The sequence below is a fragment of the Ictidomys tridecemlineatus genome, chromosome 4, assembly GCF_052094955.1.
Source record: "Ictidomys tridecemlineatus isolate mIctTri1 chromosome 4, mIctTri1.hap1, whole genome shotgun sequence".
Lineage (NCBI taxonomy): Eukaryota > Metazoa > Chordata > Mammalia > Rodentia > Sciuridae > Ictidomys > Ictidomys tridecemlineatus.
Window position 1 is genome coordinate 105,686,170 of NC_135480.1, and position 18,061 is coordinate 105,704,230.

Here is an 18,061-nt window from a genome sequence, read left to right on the forward strand (position 1 = left end):
CCCCTGACCTCCTCTGGATTATTCTTGGCTAATAAGAATTATTGATTATTCTTGGAGAAGGATATCATATTTCTATGATTTGAGTTGCATCAGTCTGTATCAACATAAGACACTTTTGGTCCTTCAGAATTCTCGGGGCTGAGCCATTTGAGATTTGACATGTTTTAGTATTTTGAATTTTTAAAAAAACCTCATAAACTGTGTTACATGATTTTTGCCTGTCTATTCAGGCAACCTATGATTTACTCTACACTGGTTTTTAAAAAATTAATCATTTTTTAAACATGAAAATTAATCTGCTTGCTGTATTACTGTGATTCTCACCCAGAACATGCAAGTAGAAGGTTGCGTGTTCCTTACACCAAATGATCCCAGGTTGCTGTATTTGTTTGAAGATCTCTTCTTTTTTGTGACATTTCTGTTTCTTTACTTACTGGTATCGCCCCTTTTCTCTGCTCTCAGAAGGCTCTATCCAAACCTATCCTCTTTCCTTCCTTCCTTCTTTCTTTCTTTCCTTTCTTCCTTTTTTCCCCCTTTTCTCTTTTCCTTCCTTCCTTTCTCTTTCCTATCTTCCTTCCTTCGTTTTTCTTTATTTTAGTGCTAAGTGCCCAACCCATTTCTAATTGTCTGTGAATTAACACATGAGTGAAGGAACCAGGCAATTTAAAAGACTACACGTCTTGGCTTCCTAGGACATTTTCAGTGTATAGTTATATTTCTTTCTTTTTTTTAATAATCGAGGAAATTTATTTTCAACAGCTGTATCATTTCCCCACAAAGGAAGGCTAACCATTTAGTCTAACAGAAGCAATGAAATCTAGTCAGATGCAATTAAAAAGTGTATAGTTATATGTCTGATATGATCAATTAATAGTACTCTTTTTGAAATTGTTGAATGTATTCTGGATTTTAATGATAGTTATGTGTCCCCCAAAAAAGTAACTATTCCAATTAAAGGGCATGAGGAGCCACAACAATCAGTCTGTTAAAAGGCCTGGTGAGCTGCTTTTACCTGTCTTCTACTCAAAGGCTAAGTGTAAGGATATTGTGGCTTTTTCTTAACATTTATTGATCACTATTAAGTATGTAAAGTATGTACACCATGCTACTCCTTGTTTTCAGGGACTTGTAATATAGTTAAGAACATGAGAGAAGCACACAGGTAATTTCTCTTTTTTTGAGTTTTTATTTATTTACTTTTATTCTAATTTGTTATATATGACAGCAGAATGCATTACAATTCATATTACACATATAGAGCACAATTTTTCATATCTCTAGTTGTATACAAAGCATATTCTACCATTTGTGTCTTCATACATGTGCTTAGGGTGATGATGTCCATCTCATCCCACCATCTTTTTTACCCCCTCCTTCTTTTCCCTCCCCTCTGCCCTATCTAGAGTTCATCTAATCTTCCCATGCTCCCCCTCCCAACCCCACTATGAATCAGCCTCCTTATATCAGAGAAAACATTCAGCATTTGTTTTTTGGGGATTGGCTAATTTCACTTAGCATTATATTCTCCAACTCTATCCAGTTACCTGCTGAGTAATATTCCATTGTGTATATATACCACATTTTCTTTATCCATTCATCTACTGAAGGGTATCTAGGTTGGTTCCACAGTTTAGCTATTATGAGTTGTGCTGCTATAAACATTGATGTGGCTGTGTCCTTGTAGTATGCTGTTTTTAAGTCCTTTGGGTATAGACCAAGGAGTGGGATAGCTGGGTCAAATGGTGATTCCATTCCCAGTTTTCCAAGGAATCTCCATACTGCTTTCCAGATTGGCTGCACCAATTTGCAGTCCCACCAGCAATGTATGTCCTCTTTCACCACTTCTATTTAACATAGTTCTTTAAACACTGACCAGAGCAATTAGACAGATGAAAGAAATTAAAGGAACGTGGATAGGAAAAGAAGAACTCAAATTAGCACTATTTGCCAACAATATGATTCTATACCTAGAAGACCCAAAAAATTTTACCAGAAAACTTCTATATCTAGTAAATGAATTCAGCAAAGTAGCAGGATACAAAATCAACATCCATAAATCAAAGGCATGTCTGTATATCACTGACAAGTCCTGTGAAAGGAAAACTACCTCATTTACAATAGACTCAAAAAAAAATGAAATACTTGGGAATCAACCTAATGAAAGAGGTGAAAGACCTCCACAATGAAAATTACAGAACACTAAAGAAAAAAAATTAAAGAAGACCTTAGAAGATAAAAAGATCTCCCTTGTTCTTGGATAAGCACACAGGTAATTTCAATGCTATTATGTATAAATATGTCTAAGGTAAGAACAAGCACTTGTGTGCCTTCAGACCACAGAGCAAGGGCCATTAGCCTAGCACATGGCATATCGATCTCATATTGCTGACATTCTGGACTGTATAGTATTTGTTGTTGCAGGATGCTTAGCAGCATTTCCAGCCTCCACCCACTAGATGCCAGTAGTACTCCCCCAAGTCACAAGAAGAAATGTCTGCAGATGTTGTCAAATGTTTCCTGGAGAACAAAAATGCCTTGGGTGAGAATTACCTAGTCCAAGAACCAGGTGGGGTTGGTGAGAGTACATGACAAAGGAGGGAGGCTGTCTGAAAATCCTTCCTGGAGGAGATGATGCTGAGCTAACAGACTGAGTAGCAGCCAACCAAGAAAGGAAATGAGTAGTGGAGAGCCAGACAGGGAATAGGGACTGAGGTGGTAAAGGAGTCAGATCAGGTCAGTATTGCTAACCTATGCAATCTGATTGTTTTCTGACTTGTTTTTGTCAATCTTCTTTGTATTTTGGTTAGTTCATGTTCAGGCTGACAGCTGAATTCTGAACAGATAATATATGCGAAAGCACTCTGCAAATCCCAGGAAGTGCTATTCATATGTAAATTGACTATTATTACCATAACATCAACTGGAAACAATGTACTTTATAGCTTTATTTTGCTTGTATGCACTCTATGATCCTCAAGAATTCTGAAGAATAGAGTATTACTGCATTGCTTATTAAACCATTGTCTCTCAGCTTCAAAAACACTCATACATTTCAATAAGGAAGCCAGGGCAATCCCTGCACACCTCATTTCTCCTAGGCCAGACCCCTCTTTTTCACTGGGCCAGTAGAGGGCAGTATAGGGAGAGGTCAAGGCTCAAGGCAGGGAGGAAAGGGATTGCTCCTTCCCTTGCTTCCTGTTCCCCTTTAGTGGCCTTGACAAGGTTTCTTTACCCCAGCAGCTCATTTTGTTTCAGTATCAGCAATTGATTCCAATTTTCATTATAGTCCCCAATCAAGCTTCATAGGCCTTTTCAAAGGCACCCACTAGCCTAGGATGCATCCTCCTGAGAGGCGTGAACCCAAAAGTGTTAATAATTCCAGGTTCATCCTGTGTTCCTCCAGCCACAGGGGTGGAAGCTGTTTCCGGTAGTTACTACACCAGGCTAGTTGTATTCCCTTTTTAGCTTTAAATCTTCACACTAAATTATTTCTGTTAAAATATCTGGCATAGATTTCTGTCCTCTGATGGACCCTGCTTATTATTCCAGCCTTTAGTCATTTCAAATAATAATTAGAACAGCCACACAGAGGAGGGAGAGAGGCAAATCAAGCTCTGGGTTTTCAGTGTTCTGTGTGTGGACTAGTCTCTGACAGTAGCTGCCAGATTAGTAGACTCCTGAACCATGTAAGAATCACTCATTTTCAGAAAGCCAGAATAAAATATTTTTCTGGATGATGCAGAAAGCATTTGAAGGGTTTGAGAAAACATGGCATCAATTTCCACTGATCAGTGGATGAGAGGGTGGACAAGGATGAATGACTCAATATTGATTCCACAGAATAGTATTCTGGAAGCTGAGGAAGACATCTGTCTCTAAAACTTCTAAACAACAATGAAGGTAGTAAAAATATATCTGCAGTAGCATTCACACTTAGGTGAGGGAGAGCGCTTCTTGATTCTTAGTCTCTTCAGATAGTGAGATAGGAGAAGTTAAGGAGAAACAGGTTCTGTAGTTGGTAAGGGATTTGACAGATACTGCATAAGTTTTAACTATGCTTTAAAATAGGCTTTCATTCTGGAAGCTTGAAATATGATTACTGAATTTTACTTCAAGAATAATACACACACACACACACACACACACACACACACACACACACTTCTAGGCTTTATCTCTGGATTGCATCCCTTTCTTTCCCTAGTTTTATGTGAATGTAATCTAATGTTAACAAAGGCATTTCTTGTGTGCACATATATATTTAATATATGCACTATCTGAATTAAGTATGCCATATTTTAAACTTAATAAATTTAATTTATTATTATTATTAGTAGTAGTACTAGTAGTAGTAGTAGTACTGCTGGTGGTGGTGGTGTGTATTTTTGCAGTGCTGGGGATTGGACCCAGGGCCTTACACATGCTAGGTAAAGCTCTGATACTTAGCTACAGCCCAGGAAGTTTAAATATACTTCTAAATGGATAAATTAGGGGAGTATTAGATGAGATATCTGATTTGGAAACCAATATTAGTGGAATATTGTTTGTAATGCATTATTTTTATGTTAAAACAGGATCACTACATAGCTCGTAACTTGTACATACTCTTATTCTTTCAGTAAACAGTTGTGGAGTGATTATCATGTTCTAGGTGCTGGGGCTTTACAGTGTGTACAAAGAGACAAAGTGTCTTCCTCAGGGAGTTTGCATTCTAGCGTGGATTGTGACAGTAAAAACAAATAAATTGTATAAGTAAGAGCTTGTAGAGAAAAATAAAGCTGGGAAGGGGAAAAAAAACATTCTGGAAACTACCATGAGAGACAATTTCTTTGGCTTAGGAACTGTTTGCATGTTTGCCATTGCTAGAATGACAATCTATATAACATACAGGGCAGAATAACACCAATACTTTCAGCTACTTCACTTTTATTTCTTCAAAAAACGTTAAGGTCCAACCATCCACTGGTAAGACAAGTTTCATACTTGTCAAAAAGTTTTTTAAAAAATTCAACTCTAATTTTAAAAAGCAGAATAAAAATGGCTTTTATAATAAAACCTTTTTTTAAATAAAACTGGGTAGTAAGGACATTTTCCAATTCCTTATGCTTTCTATTATTGAGGTGGCAAATGTATTAAAGCATCCTTGCCTCTTTGAAGACTGTTCCTCAAATCTACTTGTGATTTTAATGCTATTTTAATAAGAATATAATTTCCTACATTCCTTTTCTTTACTTTTCTTTGAAACCTTTTTTGATATAGTGAAAAATTCTGTACCTATACAAATGTCCATCTTAATGAAGTGTTATAAAATGAACATCTATGTAACCACCATCAAGGTCAGGAAATACAATCTTTTTTAAAAAAAATTCATTTTTTAGTTGTACACAATGCCTTTATTTTATTTATTTTTATGTGGTGCTGAGGATAGAACCCAGGGCCTCACACTGCTAGGTGACTGCTGTACCACTGAGCCACAACTCCAACCCAGGAAATACTATCTTGAAAGTACTCTTTCCTGTGATCCTCACCTTACCTGCCACAATCCTAATTTTATGGGAATCCTACTTGGCTTTTTTCCTCCCATAGTTTTCTCCACTGAGTGGGATCTTTAAACATAGTACAGTTTGATTTAGCCTGCCTTTAATTTTCATATAAAAATAATCAGAATATATTTTTTCTGAGTTTTAATTATTGCTCAATATTCAATTTTTAAGATACCTCCATGTTGTTACACATTTCAATCTTCGTTGTTTGTTGCTATATTTCATTCCTTTTCACTACTACATTGTATGCCTGTGTATGGAATATTACAATTCAATGAACCATTCTGTTGTTAATGAATGCTTCAGTTTTCTCCAGTTTGGATGCATATCCCAAGACACACTTCTTCAGAGTAAATGCCTGAAAGTGAAATTGCTGGATCCTAAGGTATACATATCCCAGTTAAGGCCAAACTATTTTCCAAAGCGGTTGCGCCAGTTCATATTTCCCCCAGCAATAAATGGGGGTTCTGTGTCTTACGCCGTCCTTAATTAACACCTGGCACTCAAACTTTTTAACTTATGTCTGTCTGGTGAGTTCTGTCTCTGGTATAATTTTAAATTTGCCTCTTCAGATTATTAATGAATTAAGCACCCTTTCCAATAAACACCAGGTATTTATTGGTTATCTGTTTCTCTCTCTCTTTTCTTCTTTTCTTTAAATATCCATTGCAGTCACTGACTCCTTCATTAATGGGGGTCCTTTTCTTCCCGCTTGGTCGGAGTTCTTCGAGGTGTCCCGACGGTTTCATTTGCAACCCTGCCTCCTTTCCTTTGCCCTGCAGTATGGGAAGGTCAGGGTGGCGGGACCACAGCTCCGCAACCCGCAGCCCGGGTGGCGGCCGTTTGCAGCCGCCCCCGCCCGGGGCAGGGCGGCAGCTGCGTTCGGGAGCGCGCGGCGCGGGCGGGCGGGCTGTGTTGGCGGCGGTCTCCAGGCAGCGCGGCGGGCGGGGGCCGGAGCCCCGCGGGAGCCGCCGGCGGCGGCGCGGAAGATGCGGGGCCGGAGGTCGCGGCCACCGAGGAGCGCCCGGCCGGCCGGCGACGGGCGGCTGCCTCCTGGAGCGAGGTGGGCGGCGCGCCGGGGAGGGGAGGGACAGGCTGGCGGGGGAGGGCTGCAGGAAGGCACCGAGCGACCTGGGTGCGGGCGGGCGAACCTAGGCCGGCGCGAGGAGCCTCGGGGCCTGGGGACCAGGAACCAAAGACCAGGGGGTCACAACACGGAGAGGCTCCCCGCAGCCTGTCCTCGGCCAGTGGAGGCCGGCCAGGGCACCTGACCTTCAAACGCCCCCTGTGGCGTTTTTGGTCGTGTTCCCCAGAAACAGACACAGGGAGAAAACCCAAACTTCCCTTCTGGGCTGTTTCCAGGCCTGCCCCAGACTGGGGCAACTTTTTCTTTGTCATTCATCTGTAGAAGGAAATTAGTGTGTCCCAGAACTAGTGGACTAGACCCAGGCCGTGAAGGAACCCTTGGACAGTTGTCATTTCTTAGTCCCTAGATACCAGGGCATATGTCCCCCTATTTCTGGTTTACTTAGAGGAATTTTGACTGGCCAGTCACCCTCTCTTGGTCAGAAATTTTAGTGGCACAACGTTTTTCACTTCGTGGTATTAGAGAGCCACATTCAATTAAATGTCAAACGCCCACTTATTGATTTGTTCAAGTTGTGAGCTTTTCCTTTTGTATAATCCCGTGCTTTTGTAAGATCGGGTCTCCAGAACACCCAGCTTTTGTTAGTTTATTACTGTTAATGACAAGAAATCCTGGCCTCTCACTTAAGAATAGAAAGAACTGAATTATTTTATGAAAGCACAATTTAAAATTGAACTATAAGGATTATTTTAAGCTTGTTCTTTGAGGTCCCAATACTGTGATCTTAACTTCTACAGTAAAACCAATGTTTTTAAAACAAACTTTTAAATACATTAGTATCTGCTGGATTTGGTGCTTTTTACAAACACCCTACAAAGCAACGATCTGCTTATCATTATTAAAATAATATGGCAGAATTAACTATATATTTTTAAAGTAAGAGACTATATAGCAAACTAGTTTATACAATTAGGCAATGATGTTAGTCTACCAACAGGGGGAACTTTGAGTTAAATAGAAAATTACTTCACGAGTATTTAAATATGAACGTTATCTTTTGTCTGTTATGTTTGTTAAGACACTTTCCTCCAAGGAGTTGCTGTTCCATGGAAGCCTTAGCAACAAAGTCAACATAATAAGTAACCCTAGAATAGGAATAAGGTGGATAAGGTTATGTTATTTAATTAAAATTAGGATTTGCCAGAAGAACATAAGCAAGCCAATAAAATAAATTTTACAGTAATCTCTAGTGGTGAAGATTTTTATTATGTGACTTACAGGAAAAAAAAAATGGCATAAAGGCAGTAAGATACAGGATCAACCAAAATAGAAATGCTAGATAAAGATGAAAGGAAGCACAATCCAAAAACATCATCTCCTTTCAATCCTATATGAACTCAAAGCACCCTTTCCATAAACCATCTCATGGGTCACATAAGAGCTCTTTGAGACAGTGAGGGTTCACTTGGAATCACACTCTAGGCAAGCTAGATGGGGCTCCAACTAATTCCTAGCAGTCATTCAGTTCAGTCTCCCACCCACCCAACTATCATCCCCAGGATAGCATCCCTTTCATATCGGTGACTTCCAGCCTCTGCTTGTTGGCTCAATGGAAGGATCAGCAAGGCTCCCAAATATTTTGTCGAATAGTTGTTATTGTTATTATTATTATTATTATTATTATATTGTTTAATACTGAGCTGAGTTTGATTTCCTTATAAGCACCTAAATTACATATTTCTCCTCTAGTGGCAGCCAGGATATCAAATGGTCTTTTCCAAATGATGTAGCTGGCCAAAATAGATCTAGGAACAAAACCATCCCTCCAACTATGGAAACCATACTTTTCTTTCTCCTTTCTGTATTTTCCAAAAGGTAGACTCTGAACCTGTTTTACTCTACCCATGAATACTGCTGAACAGGATAAGTTGATGCCTGGGCCATTTGAAAGAAGGTACTGTCTCTAATGAAATAAAGTACCATCAAGGTACTGTCCATAATTAACTATTGGCTTTGTGCTGGCTTGTCTGTAGCAAGCCCTTGGAAGCTGGAAAAGGGAATCTGCTTTTAAGCAACCATTTGATTTCCTCAGTGAAACAGCATTCGATTACTTGGGCTGTTTATGAGCTCTAAATCAGATGTTTTTGTAAGAGAGGAAACACAATTGTTTTTCCAATAGCTATTGCTACATACAAAAGCCTGCAGATAATATAACAAGGTTCTCTTACTTGTTGAAATTTTTTATAAATATTGACATTAAGGAGTTTTCAGTAGTCATAGAGTAACATAAATATAAATTTTTTAGGTAACGATTTTGCAAACCAGAACTTACCAGCCAGCTGTTCCTATCAAGACTATCTCCTGTTGATTTCTTAATTTTTCAAAATGAATAAGAATAAACTAATTCCCAAGCTTTCCATTCAATCTCCTGTCGGTCATACCAATTTAAATGTCCAGTCCTCAAACCCACTACGTAAGAAAGAAGACTTAAATCTGATTTCAGAAGACTCCTTGGAATCAGATTCAGAAAGCCTCACTCAAGAGTTCGAGTCCCAGTCTGAACTTGAGGACCAAATCCAGGATGTAGATGTGGAGCCTGACAGCCTAGAGGGCAGTCCTCAGAGGGAAAGCTTGAGTGAAACAGAAGAGGAAGCAAGCAGAAAAGTAGCTCAGATGGCCATCCAAGGAGACCTCCCAGTCCAGGATAATGATGTGAATAACAGGTAAGGAGTTGGCTTGTATATAGTCATAAATAATCCTGTACCAGTAAGGACAGGCTCACCTGGCACACACCTTGTAATGTATGTGAGACAGGTCTCTAAGCAGCTAAGGACAGCATGGCTCATGGCTCCTTGGGTTTTGTCACATTGATTTCTTTTTTAAATTAAAACAATGGGTATTTTAAAAGGGCATTTGCATTTCTTATATTCCTTATTTTTTATCCATATTCCAAGTGTCTCCATTGCTATGACCTCACCTTAGAGAAATCCTGGTATAAAAAAAGTATGCATGTGAAGTCTAATGGTCTTAATTTGGTCTAAGTGTGCTGTTTAGTGTCACATTTGAAGTAAGTTTACTTAATTTCTACAACCCACTTGTTCTCATCTGTTAATTGATCTAGACTGCTTGTCTCACAGGATTGCTATGAATGTCAATAAAATACAAATAATTGGTGTTAGAATCCTATCTGGCCCCTTTTTTCATAGCTAATAGAGGCTGATCTCCTGGGGTCTGAATGATCACATACAGATTTCATCTAATAATCAGTACTTATGGGTTTTAACTATGTGCTATGAGCTACTAAAAAAATGTAAGGGAATAAAAATAATCCATTTTAATGAAGCTGTAAATTATATGATTACAGCTTCATTACAGAAGAAGTTATTAAGAAAGGAGTTTTACCCATTTGATTCAAATGTATGATATGTCAAGATCATTGTATTGGGGCTGGGGATGTGGCTCAAGCGGTAGCGCCATCTCCTGGCATGCGTGCGGCCCGGGTTCGATCCTCAGCACCACATACAAACGAAGATGTTGTGTCCGCCAAGAACTAAGAAAAAAATAAATAAATGTTAAAATTCTCTCTCTCTCTCTGTCCCCCCCCCTCTCACTCTCTTTAAAAAAAAAAAAAAAGATCATTGAATTGTCATGTGCAACTAATTAAAAAATTTTAAAAAAATAAGGAGTTTTAATGTGGTGGACAAGTTCATAGAATATAAAGCAGACCACTTAGGTTCAAATACTGGTTCTGCCACTTACTGGCTATACAGTGTTGGTCAAGTCCATTTAATCCTTTTGTGCCTCAATTTCCTCATCAGTAAAAAGGGCATAATAACAATAGTTGCAGAGTTATGAAGCTAAAATAATATATGCAAAGTGTTGAGAACAGTGAATAGCTCTTTGTAAATCATATTACATTGATTTTTTAAAATTTTTTTTAGTTATCAATGGACCTTTATTTTAAATATGTGGTGCTGAGAATTGAACCCAGTGCCTCACACATGCTAGGCAAGCACTCTACCACTGAACCACAACTCCAGGTCTATATTGATTTTGTTTTTAAATGAGGTGTCAAATATGTTAAGTAAAGTTGATTAAAAGGCCTAGAACTTGGGCATCATTTTGAAATCAAGATTTGGATAGAAGTTCACAATTAGAATGACATGTTTGTGGCACATTAGGGAGTCTATGGGGGTTACACCTAATTTGCATGGGAAAATTGTTTGAGTAGGAATCTGAAAATAGGGGCTTTAAAAAGCACCTCTAACTGCAAGACACATTTACAGGTCATTGAGTGTAACTACTCCACACCAGAGAACTCAAAGGATTTGTCCTAGGGATACAGTCATGGTAAGGACTCCAGTGGGAGCCAAAATTGGATGCTCCTAAGTCATTTTCTTCCTTTTTTACTTCCCCTCCTCTTCCTTTTACTGGGGATATCAAGTTAAATGAATCTCATATGCATCTTAGAGGATCTCCAGATACACAGGAAGGGAAAAATGATGCCACAGAGGTGTTCCAGGATGATTTTGGTGAGACAGAATGCTTGATTGGGACTGGATTGGGTCAGCCAGGAGAAAAGAGGACAGGTTCTTAGGGAGGGCGGTGAGATGAAGCAGTGGTCAAGGCAGTTATTCTACATGCTGCTGCATCTTAAATTGAAGAATAAAGACTCAATGGGCAGCTATCAGAGGGTAATGAGACTGTCACAATAATGATGCCACCTTTTGAAGGCCCATCTGTAGTTTCACTCAGCTCTTCACTGTGACCTTGCAGGGAAGGTGCTGAGAGCATCATTTTCCAGAGAGGAAAAGTGAGGCCAACGGAGATGAAATAGCTGGTCTAAGGGCAGAGTGCTCTAATGGAGGACTTGTTTTGTTACTAATATCAATTTTTGTAATTATGAGAAACTTCTAGCCTACAGAAAAGTACAGGGGAAAAGATGACGTAACCCTGATTGCCATATTTGTTTAAATTCTTCAAGTCATAAAACATTACAGATAGTTTCCTTTACCCCTTCTCAAATCCATTCCCCTATCTTCCTCCTCAGAGATAACCCAAAATGCATTTGTGTGGGTTTGCACTGTTCTTTCAATATTCTATTCATTTCTTTCATAGACAATCTATAATCAATAGATATATTTGTATTGTATTGTATTTTTCTCCCTGTTTGTTCAGTCAGCATCGTTGTCTTAACATTTTATCATTATCTTTTTTAGCTGAGGACTGTGGTCATTCATTTTGAAACTTCTGAATAAGTTTTGCTGTGTGCACATACAACTGACCCTTACCCATTGAAGAGAATTTAGGTTGTTTTCAGTTTTCTTATTTAACATAATATTCTGTACACATCCTTGTGTCTCTTTGGGTAGATGTACAAGAATTTCCTCACAGTTACCTAGTCTTTCTAACTTTTGCCACTCTGACAGGTTATAAAATTCTTTTTATAGATTTCAGCTACTTTTCCTGATGACTTGTCAGCATGTTTTTAGCCACAAGAGATCAATTCAGACACTCTTTGGCATCGGTTTATTTCATTCAACTAAATGTTATAAGTATTGAGTATTTTCGTATATTTGTAGATGTAATTTATATGTAATTTTTTCATGCTACTCAGTATTTCAGTATCTAGAGGTGCCATGGTATAATTATCTGATCACACATGGGACATGGGATGTTCTCAGGTTTTTTTTTTTTTTTTTTGTACCAGGGATTGAACTCAGGGGCACCAACCACTGAGCCACATCCCCAACCCTATTTTATATTTTATTTAGAGACAGGGTCTCACTGAGGTGCTAAGCGCCTTGCCATTGCTGAGGCTGGCTTTGAACTATCTCAGTCTCCCAAGACACTGGGATTACAGGTGTGTGCCACCGTGCCCAGCTCAGGGTTTTGGTATTTTTTAAACAATATTTTAATTGAAAGGTATATGAATAATTGATAGAGCTTGGTTCAGCTTAGATATGGATATTAGGAACAAGAGAAGTCAGAGTAAATTTAATAACAATAGCTGGCATTTCAAAATGCTAAACATAAGCCCATCACTGTGCAAAACTCTTTTCATGTATTACCTCATTTAAATCTTATGGCAGCCCTGATAGGTAGATACTGTAATGATCACACCTTGAGGTTGTAAATGAGTGTCAAGAAGTTATATTATTACCCGTTCATGCATTTAGTGAGTATTGGAGCAGAAAGCTGAGGCATTCTCACTCGGTCCTAAGCCATGTTTTTATCATGGCTCTAAACTAAGACATTCAGAGTCTCTTAGATAGTAAATGGTATAGTTTTATTTACAGAAATGAGGACATCAGAAAGGAAAAATCTTTTGCCTTGTACAAAGTGTCCTTGTCTGTACTTTTAAGGTAAAAAACAAACAAACAAAAAGGCAAGAATCCATTAAGTGACCTTCTTCTCTCCCAATTTTTCAGTTTTTCCTTCTTTTTTCCTGATGCTGAGGGACCTGACTTTAACCCTGTTTTCTTTTTTTTTTTAACCAAAAGGCAATTTAAATACTACTAAATATATTTTAAGTAATAAAGAATAATGCTTACAAAAAAATCAAAATTATGGTTAGATTTTTAGTATTTTGATTCAGAGTTCCTTTAACAAAATGCTGTTTTGCTCAGATTGACTTGCCTTGGAAATGGTGAGTGATAGACTATAACCTTGGGGCATAATTAGAAATGGGTTATAACTCTGTAATTGTCAGAACATAGTTCATTCATTGAACATATGAGGACCAGTTTCACAATGTAAAGGAAAACAGACCTGAGGCAGTTGAGTAAATAATACTTCAAAAATGTTACTCAGGGATACTTTAGTTATTGATTCCTCTCTCTGCCTCACATTAGTCTTAGAAATCTTTCCTAGATGTATTTTTGCTCATATTTGAGTTCATAACATACACAATTTGAAATTCAAGTAGACTTCATTTCTATAAGGTAGGTGGCATTCTGGGAATTGTAGTTCAAAAAATTAGTCAAAGCCTTGCCTTAAACCAAAGCAAATCTCTTTTTCCTTCTTGCTTTTATAATGAATAATTTTAAAAGCTGCCTGGCAAATCACTTAGCCCTACCCTTGTGTTTTGATGTTACTAGAATCTTCTCAAAGCAATTACTCTCTTGTATCTCACCAATGTCAAGCATAGTTCAGTGTATATGGATTAGAGAAAACCTTTTACTTAATAGAAATTGGAGCAATATTGACTGTAGTGAATGAATCAAGACTGGAGAGAGGATCTTCATGCGACAGTCCTTAAACCCCACTCCAGAACAAGCCTTATGACACTCAGCACTCATGAAGAAAGAGATCAATGTAATGCCTAGAGCATTAGAAATAACCTCTTAAGTCAGGGAGCTTTCTGAAGTCTTATATTTTTTAAAAAATCAGAAAACAGCAAGTACCCAGTATATGTATAAAATAAGGTCTTGCTTACAGTAATACTTATATAATTACTACTATTTATGGAACTATTTAATTTGTATATACTATCTAATTATCTTTTAAAGATCCCCTTAGATAGGCTTTATTTATTTATTTGGTGCTGGGGATTGAACCCAGGGCCTTGTCATGTAAGGTGCATACTCTACCACTGAGCAACCCCCACAGCCCGTAAGCATTATCTTTCTCATTTTGTAGATAAGGCTCTAAGACTTTTTTGTAGGTGTATATAGTTGATAAGTGGCATAACCAGACATTGAATTAAACTCTCTCCTAACTCCAAAGCCTAAGCCTTTAATTATGAATATCTGACCTAGATAATAATGGATTGAGCTGATGAAGGATTCTGCCTTAATATCTAGCAAAAATTAAAGAGAAAACAATTCCAGTACAGAATAAACTGAGGCCAGAGTAAATATGAATGTAAATTTTAAATGTTAGTAAAGTAATAAAACTTTTTAAAGAATGCTGTGCCCTCAGAATAAATAAACATTAATTGTATTTTACCTTGGGCAGTGTGTCACAGTAGCCTTATACTTCATCATCTTCTCTGGGAAACAGTCTGCTTCTATTCGTTGAGCTCTGCATTTTCCTCTCTCATCACCTGGGAACCACAGTATCCACAAAGGGCTATATCCTGTCTAATAAACCACTTGTGTTAGAAATTAACAGGAGGCAAATAGGCACAATGAAGAATTACTAGTTAAATTGAATATTCCGAATTGTCTGCAAGTTAAAAAGGACCTTTAACTTGCAGTCTGCATCTTCATTGTGTTGTGGTATATAATTTTTCCTCTCCATTGTTTTAATATGTGATGTTTCTGGCTAATAATGTGAGAATCATGAGAAGTACTAAGTGATGAGTTCTGCAGCCTGAAGACCAAAACAGATACTGGTGGATAAAGGAAGACCTGGTGAAAACCAAAACAGTATTCTCATTTTGTCTCAGATTTCTCAAGCTGTTCTGTCGAACTCTTTGGAAATATTTAAGCTGAGGCTAGAATACTGTCTATTACCGTTTTAATAGATGTTTTGCAATGATTGGGAGTGTAAAGCAGACATTTAAGGCTGGTTCTAATATTCTAGGACTATAGAGAACATTCCAGAAGCCTCCAGGACTCAGTTTCATTCCTATTGATACCTAGCAACATCCATCATGTTGATTTCTATTGTCTTTAATTAGGTAGATTTTCAACTTAAGGCATTGGTTGGCCAACCTCCTTCAATACATTACACTGCGTACCAGTGTAATGTTCCAGGGGTTTCCACACAGTATTTGGGGAATAACTACTTGCATTTTAGTTTTTATTTCAGATGACGTGGAAATAGATTTATCAGAGAAGTGAGGTTATAGGTGTTATTGTCATAGGTATTAGTTATTTCTATTTTAGTTTTATTCATTTACTCACAAACCATGCTTTAGTTAAGCCCTGATGTGCTTCTCAGAGCAGGCACCGTGCCACCGTGACAGCTGAGCAGTCACAGAAGGAAGTAAAGTGTGTGCGTGGGCATGAATCCTGTCTATTAAAGGCAGAGTCCCCGCCAGAAATGCTAAAGCCATGGTGACTCCTGGGGTTTGTTGCCCTCAGAGACAGCCACGAGTTTCTTTCTTGTTTATTTCAAAACTAGAATGCATTGTCGTGTTAAAATAAGCAAATAGGTCGAAACCTCACAACATGCATTTAAATTTATGTTACCTACAATCCTGCAAGTCTTTTGAGAGATTCAAAGAGATTGTAACCAAGTTACTAAAGGGATAGTTCAATTTATGACCTTTTCTATCTACATTACTTTTCCCTTCCTGATAAGTTCCCAAATACAGAAAAGTTTGCTTAGTATATTTTAATGTATATAATTTGATTAGTATGGATATCTATGGAACTTCGACTAGTATATTTTACTGTATGGAATGTAAACTAATTTTTCCCCCAGTATTTATAACATCATGGAGTTTTTTGCATGACAAGCCCAATCCAACTAATAAAAGGGTGGATTCTTAGAGCATATAGGGCCCATAAAGGTCAGCCTGTTCCCTGTTGTACAAAGGAGAAACCTGAGACCTAGAGGGGTAAGGAGATGCCCTCAAGTTCATATTGCTGGTCACTGACAAAGCAGCACAAGAACTCAGGTCCATTGCTTTTCCCATGATATCACAGCAAAATTCCAGTGCTCTCAGTCTGACATTTAAAATATAAGAAAGTCTATCTAAAGAACATATAAGCACCTAGAAATTTTATAAATCTAAGTCTCTACCCTCTTAGCCATTGCTTTGGAGAATGAAAGGAACACCGGAGCCTCCATGGAAAATGTCTGCCACTAGCATTGTGGACTCACTGACTGAGAGGAATTGTGTCTCTAAATACTGTGTCATACAGCATTTCCCTTGTGAAGATGCAGCCTTGGCTTCACGTAACTTAATAGAAAGAGGCACTAGAATTTTATATTGCTATTACCAAAATGTCCTCTTTAGATCATTTATTTTTTTTAATTCATAGATTGTCCTTGAATAAAAATTGGTACTAATAAGAACTTGGGATAAATATTTAGTTGATTTTTAGCCACAAATATTTTGTTGAAGAAAAAGGCGGACTTTGGTTGGAATTACAAATTATATAATTACTGTAAACAGAATTCACTAACAATTCAGCCCCTTCACTTTAGTGTGTTTCTGTAGACAGTCTTTGGTCTTTATTTCATAAAACCATCTTTTTTTTTTAAGTCAAAAAGTGCCTTCATTCAGTGAAATTTTTTAGATTGCAAATAACCTCTACAAAAACACTTCAGTATATTTGTGGAACTATTTTATTTCCTACTTGGATGTAGCTCAGTAGTAGAGAATTTAGCTAGCCTACTCATACTCATGGCCCTCGGGTTGATCCCCAGCACCACAAAAAGGAAAAAAAAAAACTTACAGACTTGCAAAAGTGAATTTTTAATCTTTTGGATTTATTTCATTCTATTTACTTTAAAGCCATTGATGAGAAGATTAAGATGAGCATAGAATTCGGAAATCCTTGGAAACAATTGTTATTTTTATAGTTCCTTAAAGAAGCATTAAAAACTTTACACTTAAACAAAAATTGAATTTACTGCTCATATGCATAAAAGATTTAATGGCATATAAATTGGGAATAATTGTTCTGTTTAAAAGGATTAAATTAAAACTAAATCAATAATAACATGTGCAGTTTCAATTTAACTGCCTACTTAAAATAAAGTGGCAAATAAATAACAGCTAAATGATTAATAGCAATGCTTTTATTCACCTCCTCAACAGGCAAAATGGCCAGTTATTGAATATTTTATTGTGAGTGCAAAGGATGTTAATTGTACTAGAAACATGCTCTAATTTTAGTAATTTTTTGATTGAATACAAAACTGAATATGAAGCTCTTCATTAAATGGAGTCTTGATTTTATTTTGTTTGAAGTTATCGCAGCGAGTACTCAAATATGGTCCATTAAAGCCAGCAAATATCCTGGCGCATACATGTGAGCCCGCCCCCGCCCCCTTCTCTGCATCCATTTCTAACCAGGCCTCTGAAGAGGAGACCCGGCATCTGTTGTCTGAGCCATAACAAAAGAGTTGTGTACTCATTGTCTGTGTAACCTTTCTACCAAATGAGGAGGAAAGGGGTGCATGTTTTGTGCGTGGATGATTACTGATGAAAGGGTACTTCACACTCATTTTGTCCCAGTGTGTTGACCTGGACCACAAAACACAATGAGACTTCTCAGCACACAAGCTCAGTACAATGGGGTTCTTTAGTATCATGTTCTGTTTCAACCATTACATTTGTTTCTGTGAAGCATTACAGCTTTCTGTGCTCATAATTTTGTAAAACATTACCTCCTGTTGTTTCAACATGTTTTCCATCTAGAAAGGGAGAAGGAGAGGTTTAAGATAGTCATTGCAGGTGTAAACAATGTGGCTAAAGCTTTCATATAAGTCACATGTTCCAATGCTATCCTTGCTTGTACATGTTTTT

At 37.7% G+C, this 18,061-nt stretch overlaps 1 protein-coding gene across 10 annotated transcripts in view; it reads left to right on the forward strand.

Annotated features, from left to right (window-relative positions):
* The first annotated feature begins 6,341 nt into the window (after positions 1–6,341).
* Jhy (junctional cadherin complex regulator) overlaps positions 6,342–18,061 on the forward strand; it is an 82,514-nt gene continuing 70,794 nt past the window's right edge. For 7 of the 10 annotated variants that reach the window (XM_078047185.1, XM_078047193.1, XM_078047189.1 and 4 more), the window contains exons 1-2: positions 6,491–6,606; positions 8,936–9,353. In XM_078047185.1, coding sequence (XP_077903311.1) covers positions 9,016–9,353 — 338 coding nt within the window. In that variant the 5' untranslated portion in view covers positions 6,491–6,606; positions 8,936–9,015. Of the gene's footprint in view, positions 6,607–8,505; positions 8,585–8,935; positions 9,354–18,061 lie in introns of all 10 variants that reach the window. The other 3 variants (XM_078047186.1, XM_078047187.1, XM_078047192.1) reach the window with 3 other exon arrangements.